A 17120-nucleotide genomic window follows, 5' to 3' on the forward strand; every position below is an offset into this window, starting at 1 on the left:
TTCCTTTTAAAATTTCCTGTTGGAAATTCAGTCTCCCATAGGTACATTTTATATAGTCCTTCCCAGACTTAACTGGTGTTTAATACTACCTTCTTGAAAAGGAGTTTTGAAGTACGAGCTGGAATTTTCATCTGCTCAATTGTACTGATCAGCATATCACACCCAAAACCTTTTCTTATGTGATCTGCAAATATCCAGTGCTATAACACAGCTACAGGGATGGAGTTTGTTTTAAATGCTTGTACATACAAGAATGAAACTCAGAATAGCTGTTCCATTTTTCCCTTTGAGTTCCTTAAGGGATTGTCCATATAGGGATAAGGAATTGATCCTGAATAGCTATGCCTGATTAACTGTGGTGCACTTGTTCTCACGTATGATTATTCTGTTCTAGAATAAATATGCACATGCAAATAGACTTCATATTCTACCTTAATACAAATTGTTTATATTAAAAGAGACACATTTTATTTGTATGTCAATGGAGAGAGTTCACAGTTTTTAGGAGGTGGTCTAGAAAAGCAGTATTGTTTGATTATTTTTTTTTTCTTCCTCTTCCCATTTCAAAATTTTCTATCTTAGACATTGCTGTACAGCTTCCTGATAAAAAATCAATCATCATGTATTTGACCTCTTTGTTTGAGGTCCTTCCTAAACAAGTTACTATGGAAGATATCCGAGAGGTAGAGACTCTTCCAAGGAGATACAAACAGGAATGTGAAGGAGAATTTAATATACAGCAGGTATGTTTATATCCATACAAGTGTGGAAGGCTGGTGACTATAATTTTAAATCAGTTTTCAAGTTCCCTACGTCTTTTTGCAATGTACGGATAACCCTTCTGCCCTGGGCAAAATCTGTGGGAGATTACTCAAATCACACCTTTACCACCCTCTTTCAGGTTCTGTCTTCCATTTTCACTTTAGCATTAACTTTCCTACAAGAAGTGGAAAGGGAAAGGTAATTATACGCATTGGAAAGCTAGGTGTTTTGTGTCCTGCTCCTGTCCCTCTTTCTCATATTTTGATGGGTTGGAAAAAGTAGACTAAGAGCATATATAGAATTCCATATTTAGGCTGTCTTTTTTCTTTGGTTCTCCCCTTTTCAAGTGGCTATACCACTAGGCTGTCAGACATCAGACCAGAAAGAGACACAACGCCTGATTCTGGTGATATAGCTTCAAGTAGATGCAGTAACAGTTTTCTAAATTGTTACTACATTATGACAAGACGTTGTTTCCTTTCTTTCAAATGTTTAGATTTCTTTTTTTGATATGTCAGTGAGTTTTGTTTAATGAAGACTGAAGGGAAGCCCTCCATCCCCAAATTGGGGGAGCTTTCTTTGTTGTCTCTGGATAAAGACAGCGAGCACATCTGTCTCTTATCAAGAGAATCACGTTATTGGAAAGCTAAACATAAGTTTAACTAGAATTCAGATTGGGCAGTGGAAATTCAGAAACATACTCATGAGTGGGAGAATGTGTATAGGCTGGATCCCAGGAACTCTGAGCTCTTCTTCAGTTGTTCCAACAGCTCAGGTCCATGATTTCCAACTACCCCAACTTTATAATTGTATATATGCAGTTATTAATGACATACATCCAGCTGATTGGGTATATGTTAATGAAAGGGGTTGGTCATGAAGATCCTCTTCTAAGCTAAGTGTAAAATTTATGATAAATACTTAACAACTGTTTAATTAGGTTGGCCCCTGATGTTACCAATTTGGTTTGGACTCTTGACAATGAGTGCTATTCCTTATGGTAATAGGTTTTGCTTTGTTTGCACGACTATAGTTAAACCCTTAAGTCGGTGCTTTCTTGTTTACGTCAGCAAAAACATGGAATCTGGCTTTGCAAGCTGGTCCATCTAAAAGGGGTACCCAAAGTCCGTTTCAACTTTTATATAACGGAGGATTTATACAAGATAGAGGCACTTATGCCAGTGCCTCTAAGTGTTCCTTATGAAGACAACTAAGGAAGCTTTTCTTACTCAAGATGTCCTCTAGACCCTGTTTTTCTGTTATTGCCTTTGCCCTTGAAACAGTTGAATATGACAGTTGATTTTTCTAGTTCAGGGAGGCTCAACCTCTGGCTTGTGGGCCAGATCCAGCCGACGGTGCCATGTCAGCTGGCCAGCAGGTCTCCTGATGGGTCTAAAAAATTGTTGGCAGGGGAGTGGTTGCACTGCTCCCCTGTTGCCAAATCTCTGGGTTTTGCACACTGGATCTGGCACCTGATCCCAGTGCTCAAAACTGGGCAGGGCCCAGTCCTAGTGTGCGGGGCTGAGGGGGGGTGATGCTGCCCCCTACCCTGGGGCCCAATCCTGGAGTGCAGGAGGCAGGCAGGGGCACTGATGCCCCTCTGAACACAGTTCCAACACAGTGGTAGCAGAAGGGGGTGGTGTCAAACCCCTGGGACCCAATCCCAGGGTGAGAGAGCTGGGCAGGGGTGGTACCAGCCCCCTCAGACTCAATCCCTGTGTGGGGTGGGAGGTGGTGCCAGGCCTCCAGAATCCAGTCCCAGCATGTGGGGCAGGCAGGGGCTAGTGTCAGGCCCCAGGGCCAATCTGGCCTGTAGTCAGGCCCCATGTCACTCTTCTGGCCTGTGTGGGCAAAAGGTTGAACACAAGCTTGGTGCAGGGGGCTGGACCCAATGAACTTCCAAGGTCCCTAATGGCCTTACAATCTGTATAAGTGTGTTAGTCCAGTGGTGCTCAACTTTTTTATGTGGTGGGCTGGATAGGCAGTGCCCGGTCCCCCTGCAGGCTGGATCTGACTGGTGGACCCAATCTGACTCCTGGGGCAGGCATGGTGGGCCCCATCTTGCTGTACAGAGAAGACCGGAGGATAGCCCAGCCATGATCCAGCTGTAAGGGGGAAAGGGGCTTGGCCTGTCCCCAGCTGGGCCCTGCAAGGAGAAGAGGGGGACTGACCCAGCCCCAGTCCAGTCCCAGGGGTGGAGGGGTGTGGCTCAGCCCTCAGGGAAGAAGAGGATGTAGTCCAGCCCTGAACCAGCCATAGTGGGGAAAGGGACATGGGAAGAAAAGGGCATGGCTTGGCCCCAACCTGGCCAGGCAGGAGGTGCAGTCCAACCCTCAGGGGGGGAGGTTGGGAGGAGAAGGTGGTCTGACCCTACAGGGGAAAAGAGGAATGGCCTAGGCCCCCCAGCCTAAGTGGAGGGAAGGGGGCATGGTCCAGACCCATGGGAGTTGAGGAGGAGAAGGGGTATGGGGTGGCTCCAAACCAGCTGTGCAGGGGGTAGAGGGTATGTATGGCTTGGACCCAATGTGGCTAGGTAGGGGGGAAGATCATGACCCAGCTCCATCCCACCATGTGGACCTTGGGAATTTGGCAGTGGAGAGGGGTAGTAGTATTAATTGCTGCTGCTGCCCTGCCACCAAATTTCCTGACCCACAGGGAGCACTTCAGGCTGTATTTTTCTTGCAGGTCAGAGGTTGAGCACCCCTGGTCTATGCTACGAAATATCCAGTTATCAGTTTGTAATACATTAGAAGTTGACATATTGGACATTGTCACATCATTTGAATAGAGCCAAGGGTCTCTGACATTACATGTTGCCAATTATAAAACCAGAGAACTCTTCTTGGTATTTCTGAGACGTCACTTTCTTTTTTTTCCTGCGTAGAATGTAATGCCAGAGGACGAGCATGGCGATTCTAGAGCAGAAACCCCTAGCACTGTGACAGAGGTAGATATGGACTTGGATAGCTACCAAATAGCTCTGGAAGAGGTCCTTACGTGGTTGCTTTCAGCTGAGGACACATTTCATGAGCTGGAGGACATAACTGATGATGTTGAAGAGGTCAAGGAACAGTTTGGTACTCATGAAGTAAGTTTCTTTGCTGGCAGTTCTTCTGTTTGATTTGTCATTCTTGCTAAAAATATGTACCGCTTGTCATGGCCCCAGCATTAGGGCAGGGTAGCTTTGGGGCCAGGAACCATGGAAAGTCTAAATCCATGGGCCAGCTGGCTCCTTGGCTGCTTAGTTGGTGGAGCCTACGGAGACATTTGGTTTTGGAATCTGGCCATTTTGGGGCTTCTCAGTTCTAGGCTATGGGCTCTCCTCAGGGAACATTTAGGTCCTCACCTTGGAGGCTCTCAGGGCTTCCAGATGGGAGCCAGGAACCTCTTCTGTGGAGCCAGGAACCTAGAAATCCTGGGAGTGCACTCCCAGGTTCATGAGTCCGGGGAAGCACCTGTATTTGTAAACTTATGAGGAAAACATGTTTTGAATCTGAACAAAATGCTATTGCAAAGTGTCCATATGTCCTGCCATTCTGAAAGTCCAAATTGTGACCAAGACTACCACTGATAATGGTTGTATTGCATTATTAAGACGTATGACCTTGAGTTGTGCATGGTTGTGTACTGAACTGTGCCCTTTATTCTTTTTTAAAACAACGGAGTAACTGGTTGTTAGAATGTTCACTTCAGCATGCAGCATGTACTCATTCTTTATCAGGGTGCATGATGGGGATTTTATAAATTTGCAGTGGGTTATGGGGTAGATCCAATGAATAATGGTGATTTTATATCGATTGGGGAGTAGGCCCTATGTAGACTTTCAACTTTTTTATTAACTAAAATAAAAATTATATTTTCAATGTTAAAATATATATTTGCTTCTCTGGAGTGGACTTTGAATTTTGTTTAAATGTCTTTTTTCCTACTGATATATTTCTAGTAAAAGTTCTCAGTGTGTATATTTAAAGGTTGCCTTCTGAACAGCAGCCATTTTTCTGAGGCCAAGTCTGTTTTAATTCCTCAGTTATCTCCTTGTTTTACTGAAACATTCTTGGGAAGTTTTCTCATGTAGAAAGAAATGGACCTGCTGGTGTTTGTGTATCTGATGATGGCAGCTTATTTTGCACCGTAGTGGTTTAAACATTATCAGTTTATTAAGATTAAAAATTCATAAATTCCAGATGATAGCTCATCAGTCATGATGATGCGGCTGGTTGTACCTTTTACAGGCTTTTATGATGGAGCTGACTGCACACCAGAGCAGTGTGGGTAGTGTTTTGCAGGCTGGGAACCAATTAATAGCCCAGGGCAACTTATCTGAAGAAGAGGAGAATGAAATCCAGGAACAGATGGCTCTGCTTAACTCTCGGTGGGAGGCTCTCAGAGTGGAGAGCATGGACAGGCAGTCCCGGTGAGCCACACCCTTCAAATACTACTTGAAAATTAGTTCATGGGACTACTTAGGGTGTTTATACATGTGCTCCAGGGGAAGTGGGGGAGGGAGGTGCTTTAATTAGAGTGGCTCCAAGAGCTGCTGTAATTTAAGTGCTCAGGTCATTGCATGCATTAGTGTCCCTGCAGCGAAAAATGGCAGTGGGGGGTGCTCTAACTAAAGCTCATTGAATGAACTTTAGTTAAAGCACCCTCATCACCACCACAGGGACTTTGATACATGTGACACTGGAGTCTGCTGGAGCATAGTAATTACCATGCATCATGTCAGTTAATCATGCTGTAATTACAGCATGTTGGAGCAGCCTCAATGCATGTGTATAGGTGCCCATAGTTATCACATGGGCAGTTGTTTTGTATCCTGCTTTATTTTCTGAAAAAACTTTTTTTGTGATAGCACAAACTGGGCAGATTTAATATCTAGAAAATGCCCATTTTCATAAAACTTCTTGGTAAGATTAAAAAAGAAATCTCTATTTTATGAAATTGTAATGTGTTATTCACTGCTGGTATGTAGTACTTGCACAGATCTTAATTTCTTAAATCAATTTAAGTTTTAAATGTTAAACCTTTAATGAATGTGATGAGAAATGTGCTTTATTTTGATGACTGTTTGCAGGATATTTTTCTTAGTGCTTTATTACACTTTGAACTGCATGGTAAGGGAGAAACAGGATTTCATAGCAACTCTTGGTGATATCCTTCTCAGGCGGGAATTAGTAATGCAAAAAACAAACTTTAATAAATTGCTAGAGAATTTTGTATTTGCAGTGGAAGAGTCAACAAAGACACTTTATATATATTTATATTTTAGTTTAGAATTAAATGCTGCAGTGTTTATTTAGAAATACTTAAGGGGCTCATGGCCAGGCATATTTCTTTTTTATTCAAAGCTAGATTTTTATTCTTTCCTTGGAAAAGCCCTTTGGGAATCGGTCTGCTTTTGTTTTCTTTTCTTCCATGTGCAGCCTGCATGATGTATTGATGGAACTGCAGAAGAAGCAATTGCAGCAGTTGTCTGACTGGTTGACTGTCACAGAAGAACGCATTCAAAAGATGGAGTCTGAGCCCTCAGCTGAAGATTTAGAGTTGCTTCAAAAGCAGATGGAAGAACATAAAGTAAATGCCTTTCTGTACTGTACATCATGAGGGGAAAAACGTAAGGTCTAATAACAAAAATACTCAGCTGTGGCAGCAACTTCAGGGTCTTCTTTTCTGAGGCAGGGTTTAGACCTCAGTCCACCGAGGAAGTATTTTTTGATGGCCTTGATGTGAAAGTGGATAGTGACAAGGAGGAGGGAAACCAGATCCATCAGAAAGCACTTTGTTAGCTGTATCATAGCACCTCTACTGGTAGTGGCCTATCTTCCTTTCATGCAGTGAACATGTTGGCTGCCAGGTGGGGAGGGGATGAAAACATACAGATAATTTGTCCATAATGCCTTCATTGTGGCGGTGCTCCAGTACATTGGATTCTTCGTCTCTTTTGACCACCTGTGCCTTCCAAGTCCAATTCCTTGCTATTGCGTGTTGCCTTTTCATATTTACAGATAACAGTAAGGTCTGAAGAAATTGCATTTTTATTTCCGCAAGGTCTGCGTTATACTACGTAGTTTCAGTCTTCCTCCATGTGTCGCTTCCCTGTAGTGGCTGAACTCCTTTGTTCTGTTGGGACAGTAAATCCTACCCTGTAAGTGAGAAAAGGCCACCAGAGTGGAGCTGACAGAAACTATATGTAGATGTCTGTTTTCTGCCAACAGCTGCGGCCTCTTTAATGGTTGGTGCCTCTTAGAAGGGCAGGGACTGCACCTTGGCATAGCTGCTGTCAAGAGTTGTGTGACTTTGGCAGTACCTGTGAAGTCTGCACATGCACAGCAGCTTCTCTGTGGTGGTGGCGGCTGTGTGTCAGTAGCAGTTCTCTTGGCAGAAGGCTTGCAAGGTAGAGACAGGCTTGAAGCCAGCTTTCTGGAGCTGAGCCTGGCCTGCTGACCTGTATGTGCTTATAACGGCAAGAGGGCTTTTAGATGCTCATTGCTCTTCCAGCTTTGATCGCTTTGATCAGTGTTGAGAAGAACATTCATCTGGTGGTGGCACAGCTTGTGAACTTTTTTGCCATTATGGATGTATCTTAAAGGCCATGAAGGTTAAAACGGTACTAAAAGGTTTTATCCTGGATAATTGATCAGACTTTCCACATCCTGCTCTTGCCTTGTGGTGGCTTCTTCCCTTCCTTTGCCAAGTGGCGGCATTTCATTTGACCTTCAGGCATATGGTCATTGAAAATGATACAGGGTTTTGTGGGATTAAAGGTGCTGTTGAAAATGTAAAACAGCAGGCATTTATCTTGCAGCGGTACTTGAAGTGTTATTTTGTAACCTTTTATCTTATTCAGGGGTTGTCTGAATAATCCCCACTGTTTATGGAAGCAACTTGGTTTTACATTTTATGATTTAGAGATTTATTTATCCCTTCCGACCCCCAAAAATCTATCTCAGTAGATCGACTCTGACCCCTTGCCCTGACCAGGAAAGTGTGTTGGGGTCAGATGACCCCAGCTAGGTGTTTGTCCAGTCTCATCTTAAAGACCCTCAAGGTAGGGGAGAGCACCATGATGATCTGATATGGACAGCAGTACAATGACAGATAATATTAGCGCTGAAACTAACAGTGTAGCTGGTATGAGCAGTAAAACTGAGAGTCTGCCCAAGATGGGTAGTGTGCAGTGTCTTTCTGACTGGATATCTGTGGGGATTTCAGAAGGCTAGCTCTGTTTGTCCTATATGAGTAGCTGCCCACATTAATCGTGTACATTTTAAATGATGGGGATTATAGTTCCATTTACAATCTTATAATTTGTAGTTACAGTAACTATAAGCTACTGCTACCTAACAGGGCTCTCTGTTTTTTGCAGTTGCTGTGTAGTCTTTTGGGAATGATCTCTGAACATAATATGCCATGTCATTTAATGCATCCAGATAGTTGTCATTATTGTTCCCTCATAACCTATTAAAAGACGAGAGTGTTTGCTAATTTAGTCTGCTGTTGGTCTCCAAAATTTGATACTTTGTTATCTATAGTAGAATATTTTTATAGAAGCTCTAAGCATATATATAAAATTATAGGTTCAGAAAGACAACGGGTTAATGGACTAAATATGTGAATTTTCAGACATAATTTTTTATACTTTGGTATGCCAGTGGCGATTTTTTTTTTTTTTTAATGAAGGCTAACAGAACAACACATATTGGAGATTTTGATTAAGCTATAAAACACCTGCTCATATTTTTAAATATTTGAAAATAGATTTTAGGTCCATTGAACTCTCCAGCATCATATAGTTGTATTTGTTTAAATTTTGAAATGACTCTTGTTGGTACATTGTTTAATGTTGAAGCTTAAGCAATTTGCCACACAATTGTTTATATTACTGTGGTTAGAAAGGCTGATTCCCCTAACTGTTCAATTTCTATAACCATTGATCTTGTTTCTAGGAGCTGCAGAATGACCTTGAGACAGAACAAGTTAAAGTAAACTCTCTAACCCACATGGTGGTGATTGTTGATGAAAATAGTGGTGAGAGTACCACAGCTGTCTTGGAAGAACAACTGCAGGTAAATGTACTGTATGCTTTCTAGTATATGCAGTGGTAAGTTGTTTGCTACCTCAGTCCAATAGTTACAATAATTTAATTTTGAAGCTGTTCTAAATAAATACCACTTAATTGTTAATCAACCTAATTCATATTTTTTCTCCTCTTGTAATTTGTCTGTGTATTTTGACACCTGTGGTTTGATAGCATGTTTCATGTATTTAATGTAAGATATTAAATCCAAGTGTGGAAAGATATTTTTTCTGAAGAACTTGGCTGGCAAACCTAGGAACAGAGAATGAATTTATCATCTGCTGCGTACAAACATGACACCCCATCAGTTTAAAAAATAGACCCATTTATATTTTGTAAACTAATTTTTAAATCTGTTATTTATGAAAGATTGCACATCAACATAACACTAGCAATATCAATAATAATATCAACATAAAGAATTATTAAAATTACCAAGAGTAAAATGTATAAATGTATATAAAGCAGTTAGGAGCCCAAGCCGTTTTACAGATAATTATTAACAATCAGTGCAAATCAAGTGACATGCACCTTTTGAAAAATGTTTACTGTTGGCAGTTTCATTTGTGGAACTCTGCAAACCCAGTGGACTTATGTAGTGGGCTTTTATTAAGCCTTTTGTATAAATAATTTTAATTGAGATGTTAAATGTGATGAAAAATTATTTTAAAGTCGTTACTGTGGTATATATTTTCAAAGCAATTACTATGGTATTTTTCAAATGACCTAAAATAAGTAGATTCTACCTTGGCATAAAATAGGATGTATTTAAGGGTGTGACTTAAGCAATGACTGAGTGACATATGTAAGTTTGCTCTTGTTGAAGAGAAATTTGTTTTACTTACTCCTGGAGGAAAAGGGGCCAAAACTGAGTCCCATCCTTGTGCTTTATGTAAAGCAAGAGGAGCAATTTTAGGTTTGGATGGTAATATCTTAGAAAGTAGCATTATAATTTAGAGAAAGTAATTTATGATTTGAATATCTTGCTTTTTGTAAAGTTCCTAGTGGGCTTTTAACTCTTTATAAATGTCTTGCTGCTCTAGAGACTTGGTGAGCGCTGGACAGCAGTTTGCCGTTGGACTGAAGAACGTTGGAACAAGCTGCGAGAGATTAAACTACTGTGGCAGGAGCTCTTGGAAGAGCAGGTTAGTAACTGTGCAAAACTTAGAATCACATGCATAATTGTAACTACTCATTTATTCTTAACAAATAATTTGACAAATAAACTGAATTAAATCACTTTTGTCTGGGACTCACGTATACCTACATAGAAATAATATGAGTTGTGTGAGGACAGGCAGATCTAAAATTAATCCAGTAAAAAAAGGACAGTCCTCCCCTGTTGTGTGAGGACAGTGAAGATCTAAATTCAATCCAGTAAAAAAGGATTCTGAGATTTCATATCTGGTACTTAAGGACTATTAAGGAACTGAAGAACTGAGCAAAAAGCTGTGCTCTGTGACAGAGAAACCTGAAGAGCCACTGATTTTCAGCAAGCCTTGATAGGTGGGGGTTTCTTTGGGAGCAAAGTGGAATTTGTCCTCTAGTGGAGAGGATTAGACTGGACTGGAGCCCAGTGAAATAGTGCAGGGCTGGCTCCATTACTGAAGTTTTGAAGCACTGTGTCCTGCCACGGTTAGTAATATTTTGTGCTGTGAGTGTTTTTTACCAGTTGTATTTTTTTTAAAAACTCCTTTGTTCGTTTTTAAATTTTGACAGTGTATTTCATTGTTTTTATATTGTTAATTTGAATAATCCTTACTCCTTTGTTCATAATAAAACTCCTGTGCATTCCTTGAATATAATATAGAAGTAGGGATATCAAAGCACAATAACAAGCATCTAATCTTTTATGATCAATATTTGAGCTGTATAACCCGTGTAAGTTTCTACTGTCATTAGGCTGTCATTAGCTAACAATGTACATTTATATTATGTTGAGTCAGTTCAAGAATTTGCAATAGATTTGTTTTGAATCTGTCCATACACCCCTAAAATAGCAAAACATTTTTAATTGTTTTAAGGCCAGTGAAGAAGGGAGTGAAGTCAAAGTTGTTGTTTATTGACCGTGACAATAAAGCAAGTGAATTCCTAAGTAATTGGTGGCCTGATAGTTCTAGAAGGTTTCCCAAGTGTGCTGTAAATGCTGCCAACATTGACAAGTGTGCTTCATTTTGCAGTCTATTAATCATGGCTAATTTCTTTAAAAATGTTAATGTAAAATAAAATGGTCAGTCTGATGTATTGAGGTACATGCCAGTCTTTTCCGCATCTGTGAGCATCTGAATTCTTGGTTGAGAGCTCATGGTTATTCTGTAGTGCTCTTAAGATCCAATGCTTTGACTTCAGTATGATGACATTACATGTTATTTATATTTGTTTTTATGTATGCAAAGATAAAATAAAACTATTTGGGTTCTGTGGCCATCAGAAGCCAAAGAATGGTACTTACATTATTAGTAGCAAAATGCGTTCCTGAGGTTTTGACAAAAGTATTTATTTTCGTAGATGTATTTCAGTTGTATCTAGACACCCAGACTGCGTCCACACAAACGTGGATGTTTGGTTCCCTGGGGACAAGTAGTGGTGGCACACCTTGCGCCGCCACTACTTGTCACTGGGGAACACCCATGCCATGCATGCTTTGGTGTACGGCAAGTTACCCTTGGGTGGTGTAGGGAGGCTGGGGCCACTAGGCTTACCTGGGGTCCTTGGGGCCTCCTGGGGCTGCTGCAGCAGCAGCAGTTCTGTGCGGAGCCTGGCCAGCAGCCGCAACATAGTTCTGGGTGGCCCAGCTCCGTTTTTGAGCGGTACGTACTGCTGGTGTGTGTGCTGCTCCGTGGCTTTTTCCTGCAGGTTTTTTATTGCTTGTTTTTTGTTTGGTTGGGTTTTTTTTGACCTCTGGGTATCCCAAAAAACCCATGGGGGAAAAAAAACGAGCAGTGCATACACAGGCAGTGCTCCCTTACAACATGGAGAACATCTGACTGTGCGGTATGTGGCACTGCAGATGTGCTTGTGTTGCCACATACCACACAGCTGTGCTCGTCTGGATGTGGCCTCAGAAGTTAGCATGACTCTACCCTGAATTTGTAACACATTTTAGCGAGCAGTCTATCAAATCCCACTTATTTGTAAATACGTGTTTTCATGTAAACTTGTAAAATTATATATCCCATTATTTTATAGTGGTGTATTCATTTAGTTAGGACCCATCTTTAACCAGAAAATGAGGACAGATTATTTGGCTAATGAAGATAGGTGTCTGGCTCATAATAAATATGTACATAATGTGTGCGTGACCGAAAGACTGAAGAATTTTTGTGGGGTCTTTCTTTTCCTGTGTAAAAAGAAGATAATAGCGATGGAAATGTTGTTTTTTACTTGTCATTTTATTGTAGGAACTAAGTAGCTCAAAGTATTGTTTGTGTTTTGATGATCTGAGCAAATACTCACTCACTCACTCACTCACTCACTCGAATTTGAATTGTACATTTGCTATTGCCAAGCTCTCACATAAGCAACCTTGTCAGCTAGAAACCCCAAGATAACTGGAAATACTGTGTTTACAACCAATTTAAAATTCTCTCAGAATACGTGCATAACCAAAAAAAATATTTTAAAGCATTCAGCTGCTGTCATTTTCCTATTTCACCCATGAAATGGAAGGATGAGTACAGAGATTCATTAGCCTTTTGTGGCTGCCTAAAGCATCTTTGGAAGTCAGACAACGAAGTCATCATAATTCTTACCACTCAGGAAACAAATTCCTCATTCAGTGCCATATATTTCTTAGCACTATAATAATTATTTTTGAGTTTCATAAAGAGGGTTATCTCTGATGGCCAAGTTAGCAGAGATTAATTGAAGGGCTTTTTAACTTATCTATTCAGTATAAAATGCGCTGGCTGGAACATTAGCTTGATTTTCTAATGCGTATGTGGTGGTATAGCTTTGTTAATTCAGGCCTTCTGGAATTTCCATCACTTACATTTTGCTGTCTGTACATTTATGTATTTGGTTTATACAGGAAGTGAAAAGTACTAGGGCTGTGCAAAGCTTCAGTCGCTGATTCGATTTGGAGGAGATTCAGCCCGATTCGGTGGCCAAATCTCCGAATCCAAATCTAATTAGAAGACCCATTAATCTCTCCAGTTCGGAGAGATTTGACTATTCAGTCATAGACACAGCTTTATATGTTTTTTCCACATACCTCAAGTTAGCAGGCGGCTCGTGAACGCTGAGATGCTGGGGTGGATGGAACATCCCATGGGAGTTTGGGGGGGTTCCCCCGTGCGCTTGGTGGTGGATCGAGAAGTGGACTGGAAGCACTTTCGGTCCATTTCCGGGTCCACCGCCAAACACACACAGGGTGCCCCCTCGTGCTCCTGTGGGATGGTCCAATCTACCCTACCATCTAAGCATTCACGAGCCGCTCCTGATACCTCGAGGTGTGTAGAAAAAACATTTAAAGGTGTGTCTGTGGCCGAATAGCTGATTCTCCAAATAAGAATTGAATCTTCAGATTCAGATTTGGGCCAATAGAATTGGGACAGTGATCCGCATTAGCAAATCAAATCACTGTCCCGTGAATTGGGCTGAAATTGAATTGAAAACAGCCCGCTTTGCATACCCCTAAAAAAAAATACATTACTGTTTAAGTGTTGCTATACTCAGTCCTAGGCCAGTGGCAGGACTGAATCTGGTGGTCATTTTAAAATGTAGTGTCTGTAAACTGCAAGTTTTGTCTGCAAAAGCAGATATATCTCAGTGGTTACCCTGGGGTCCCTGGAGAGTTAATTGACTATTGGGGCCTGGAGAATTAGGGCCTTGGTAATTTGCTTTTGTTTTCTTTTTTTTTTGGGGGGGGGGGTTGGGGTTTTTTGGTCTTTTCTTTTTTGGTTCCAGCTGTTAAGGTTCATTGAAAGAAGATTGTAACATATTACACACTTGATAATATCACTTTTTCTTTCAAGTCCACTGCTGTAGTTGCCACAGGGGTAGTATGTGGTCCCTAAGAGGAAAGGCAGTGGTCTGGACAATTTAGATATGACAGTTTTACTGTAAACACATGGCCCACAATGTGAAAAATGTTAAGGAAATTCCTGATTTGTACTACTCAAAAGCAGGATTTTTCATCTTTTTTAAACAGTATGGGTTTCTATCTCCAGTGGTTTGTGAAGTGTTGCCTGCTAAAATTGTCATAGTTGAGTTAGGAATAGACAAACTGGTAACGGTAATGATTTAATGGCATTTTCGATATATGTGAGCTGCAAGTCTGACCTATTAGCTGCGAAGGCTAGAAGAGATGCACACCATTACCTGCACATATTCTGAAAGCACACTGTTTGGAAACTCTAGTCCTGAATCAATGATGAGAAGTGGGGGGGAGGCTAGAAGTGAAACTCAAAGTTTCATTTTTCCAATTATAAAAATTCTCATTGAAATAAAGTCATGTTGTAAAGCAATAATTGAAATACTTCATTTTGAAAACATTGAAACCAAACTGTCAGACTTGTAGAGAAACTTTAGGCTCTTTTTTCAATTGAAACATTGGGCCAAACTTGGCATGAATTCCTGAAGCATTGAAGCTGACCTGAATGTATTTTTCAGGGGGAAAAAAATGACTGGAAATTATTTCAGAGGGTTCTAGTTCAGTATTATCCCAATATACATAGTAAGTATGCCTGTTAATGTCGACTGAAATTTGGTACATGTAAGGGTTGTGGTGCCATTTTGATCTAACATGAAAATCTGAACGAAAGAATTTGCCCTTAGTTATGGTGATTTATTATGCTGAAATTCTTTGAAGCTAGTCCCATGTTGTTTCCTTTCTTCCTTTTAGTGCCTGTTGAAAGTTTGGCTAACTGAAAAAGAAGCAGCTTTAAGTAAAGTCCAAACAAGCAATTTTAGAGATCAAACAGAGCTGAGCACAAATGTTCGGAAACTGGCAGTGAGTATTGCTACCCTGGTCTCTTTGTCATTTTTTAAAATTTGATTTGTTAAATAATAGAACCTTATTTAAGATGCAGCCAGTCCTCTAGCGTGTATATAGAGACAAATATCTATCCTCCATCAACAGTGCTCCTTTAACCCAGGTCAGTATCCATGGAGGAGTCTTGTGTCTTTTTCTTCTGTTCTATCTGCCAGCAGCTCTATAGATTACATAGTGTGTCAGGCATCTGTATTTCTTCCTCTGTATGCAGCTTGCTTAATGTTTCGCACCCCTTTTTTCCTCAGAACTCTGTATGTTATAAAACTCACTATCTTTCATCCTTCTCTGCTTTTAGATTTCAAATTCCTTCTAAATTTTTTTTCAACTGTTGGCTCATAGAAGTTGCACTCTCTTTCAATATTCAAAAAAGTTTCCCAAACTTTCTGGCTTGGAAGTACGAAAACGTTCTTTTTTGGCAACTCTAAGAACGTCCATTAAATTTCTAAATAAGCATATTTTTCAGTCTCCTCTGTAGAACATTGTTTGATAAAAGATATTTTTCATTTCCAAAACTTCCCAAACATTGAAAATTAGTCAGTAATTTTAGCTTTTTGTCAATTTTTAAAAAAATAAGTAAAGAACACAGTTGCTCTGACTTCACCTGTGAATGCTTAGCATCTGTAAAAATTAGGCGGTATATTCTTTGCTTGGTGTTTGTCTAAATGTTTCACTGAAGTTTGTTTTTCTTTTTTTCCTTTGAAAAATGACATCTCTTTTGCTCATTTGAAGTATTTTGGAGAACTCTCATTCTATGGGCTGCTTTTTTAAGCTGGAGTGAAAGGGGTGAGAATGTAGGTGGCCTTTGCCCTCTTAAACTCTCCTTCTAGCCTAGCATCATTTAAAGGGGATTTTCTGGGATTTGTGGCTTTACTTCCTTCTCTTTCTGTTCCAAAAAAAACACTATACAAGTTAAACTCCATTCTTGCATTACAGGGTGGGTGCCCTGTATGATTAATAAAGTGTTTTTTTTTTTTTTGTTTTTTTTTAAGATTGTCAGCATGTTTAGTGCTTAACTAAGCTAGCATTTTAGTAATACTGGTAAAATGGCATTACTGATTATCCAGTATAATAGTAATTTTGTGGGCTTATTATGCTTTTTTATGTCTCTTGTAGCATGGTAAAACATGGTGCTTTCAAACTTGTAGCATCCATAGATTATGTGATAAATTGCCCATGGAATTTAAAAACAAAAGAGCAAATTAGCATGTGATCTGAAAATTCATACGGTCAATTCATTGTTTTTTCAATGTCAGATTTTGAAGGAGGATATGGGAATGAAGTGTCAAATGCTAGACCAGCTAAGTGAGATTGGTCAAGATGTGGCACAGCTCCTTGGGAACGAAAGGGCTTCAAATAAAATTGACTGTGATCTGGAGGAACTAACTCAGAGGTGGGACAGCTTAGTTCAGAAGCTTGAGGACTTCTCTAACCAGGTACCCAAACAGTAACACATTGTCTTTCAGTTTTTCAGATGTGTGTGCTTATATGCACAAAATCCTGCGGAATGTTTGTTAACAGCTTAGGGGAAATGGGTTCAGGTGCTTAGACTTCTGGCCAGTTTTATTCCTGGTATATACTCTGAGGACTTACTTGGTTTTCAGACTGCAAAGTAGTTAACTCCACAGACACTGCTCTTCTGTTTTTACTGAGAGTAAAAAACATGGGCAGACTGTATTGGTATCTTCAGTTTTACTGGTGGGCAAAATGCTTTGCTTTAAGTTGCATACCGTGTTTTTGTTTAAGTGACTTTCTAAACATTGTAAGACTGCTGAAACTGGCTGATGTGTGGTTTATAAGTCAGAGTTAATGTCTAGTCATACCAGAGTTTTAGTTTAGCCCATTTTGATTTTTTTTTCTCTGTATAAAACAGATTTACCCCACTGGATTGAGCATCAACATTTATTTTGACACACAAGAATAGTAGCATGGGTGAAGTGTTTAGTATGTCTCTTACTGTTCTGGGTTCTAGTTGGCATTTCTTACTTGGGTGATCTCTTACTGACCTTGGTAAGGATTTTGTTTCACTAAGGCGCTCTGAGTAGGACTCTTAGGACTTCATTTTCCCAAAGCCTTTAGCTTAACTTTTACTTGCACTCCCGGGTGACGTGGTTCAAACCCCATTTGAGTCTTTAGAAGGCATCCCAGTGGCTTTAGTGGCATTTGGATTGGGTCCCTTTTGTGTCAGACTTTACATAATTGAAGCTTTACTTATGAAAAAAAATGTTCTGCAACATGAATACATTTTAATTATACTAAAACAGGCCTTAAAGAATCTTATTTGTAACT

At 40.2% G+C, this 17120-nt stretch overlaps 1 protein-coding gene across 5 annotated transcripts in view; it reads left to right on the forward strand.

The window, feature by feature from the left end:
* Positions 1 to 17120, forward strand: part of UTRN (utrophin) — a 553135-nt gene that overhangs the window by 133294 nt on the left and 402721 nt on the right. For all 5 annotated transcript variants that reach the window (XM_090040990.1, XM_090040992.1, XM_090040993.1 and 2 more), the window contains 8 exons: positions 583 to 743; positions 3647 to 3850; positions 4995 to 5176; positions 6186 to 6336; positions 8709 to 8828; positions 9883 to 9984; positions 14685 to 14792; positions 16088 to 16267. In XM_090040990.1, coding sequence (XP_089897116.1) covers positions 583 to 743; positions 3647 to 3850; positions 4995 to 5176; positions 6186 to 6336; positions 8709 to 8828; positions 9883 to 9984; positions 14685 to 14792; positions 16088 to 16267 — 1208 coding nt within the window. The remainder of the gene's footprint in view (positions 1 to 582; positions 744 to 3646; positions 3851 to 4994; positions 5177 to 6185; positions 6337 to 8708; positions 8829 to 9882; positions 9985 to 14684; positions 14793 to 16087; positions 16268 to 17120) is intronic.

This window comes from Crocodylus siamensis, chromosome 1, assembly GCF_052110815.1.
Source record: "Crocodylus siamensis isolate JL-2025a chromosome 1, ASM5211081v1, whole genome shotgun sequence".
Taxonomy (NCBI): domain Eukaryota; kingdom Metazoa; phylum Chordata; order Crocodylia; family Crocodylidae; genus Crocodylus; species Crocodylus siamensis.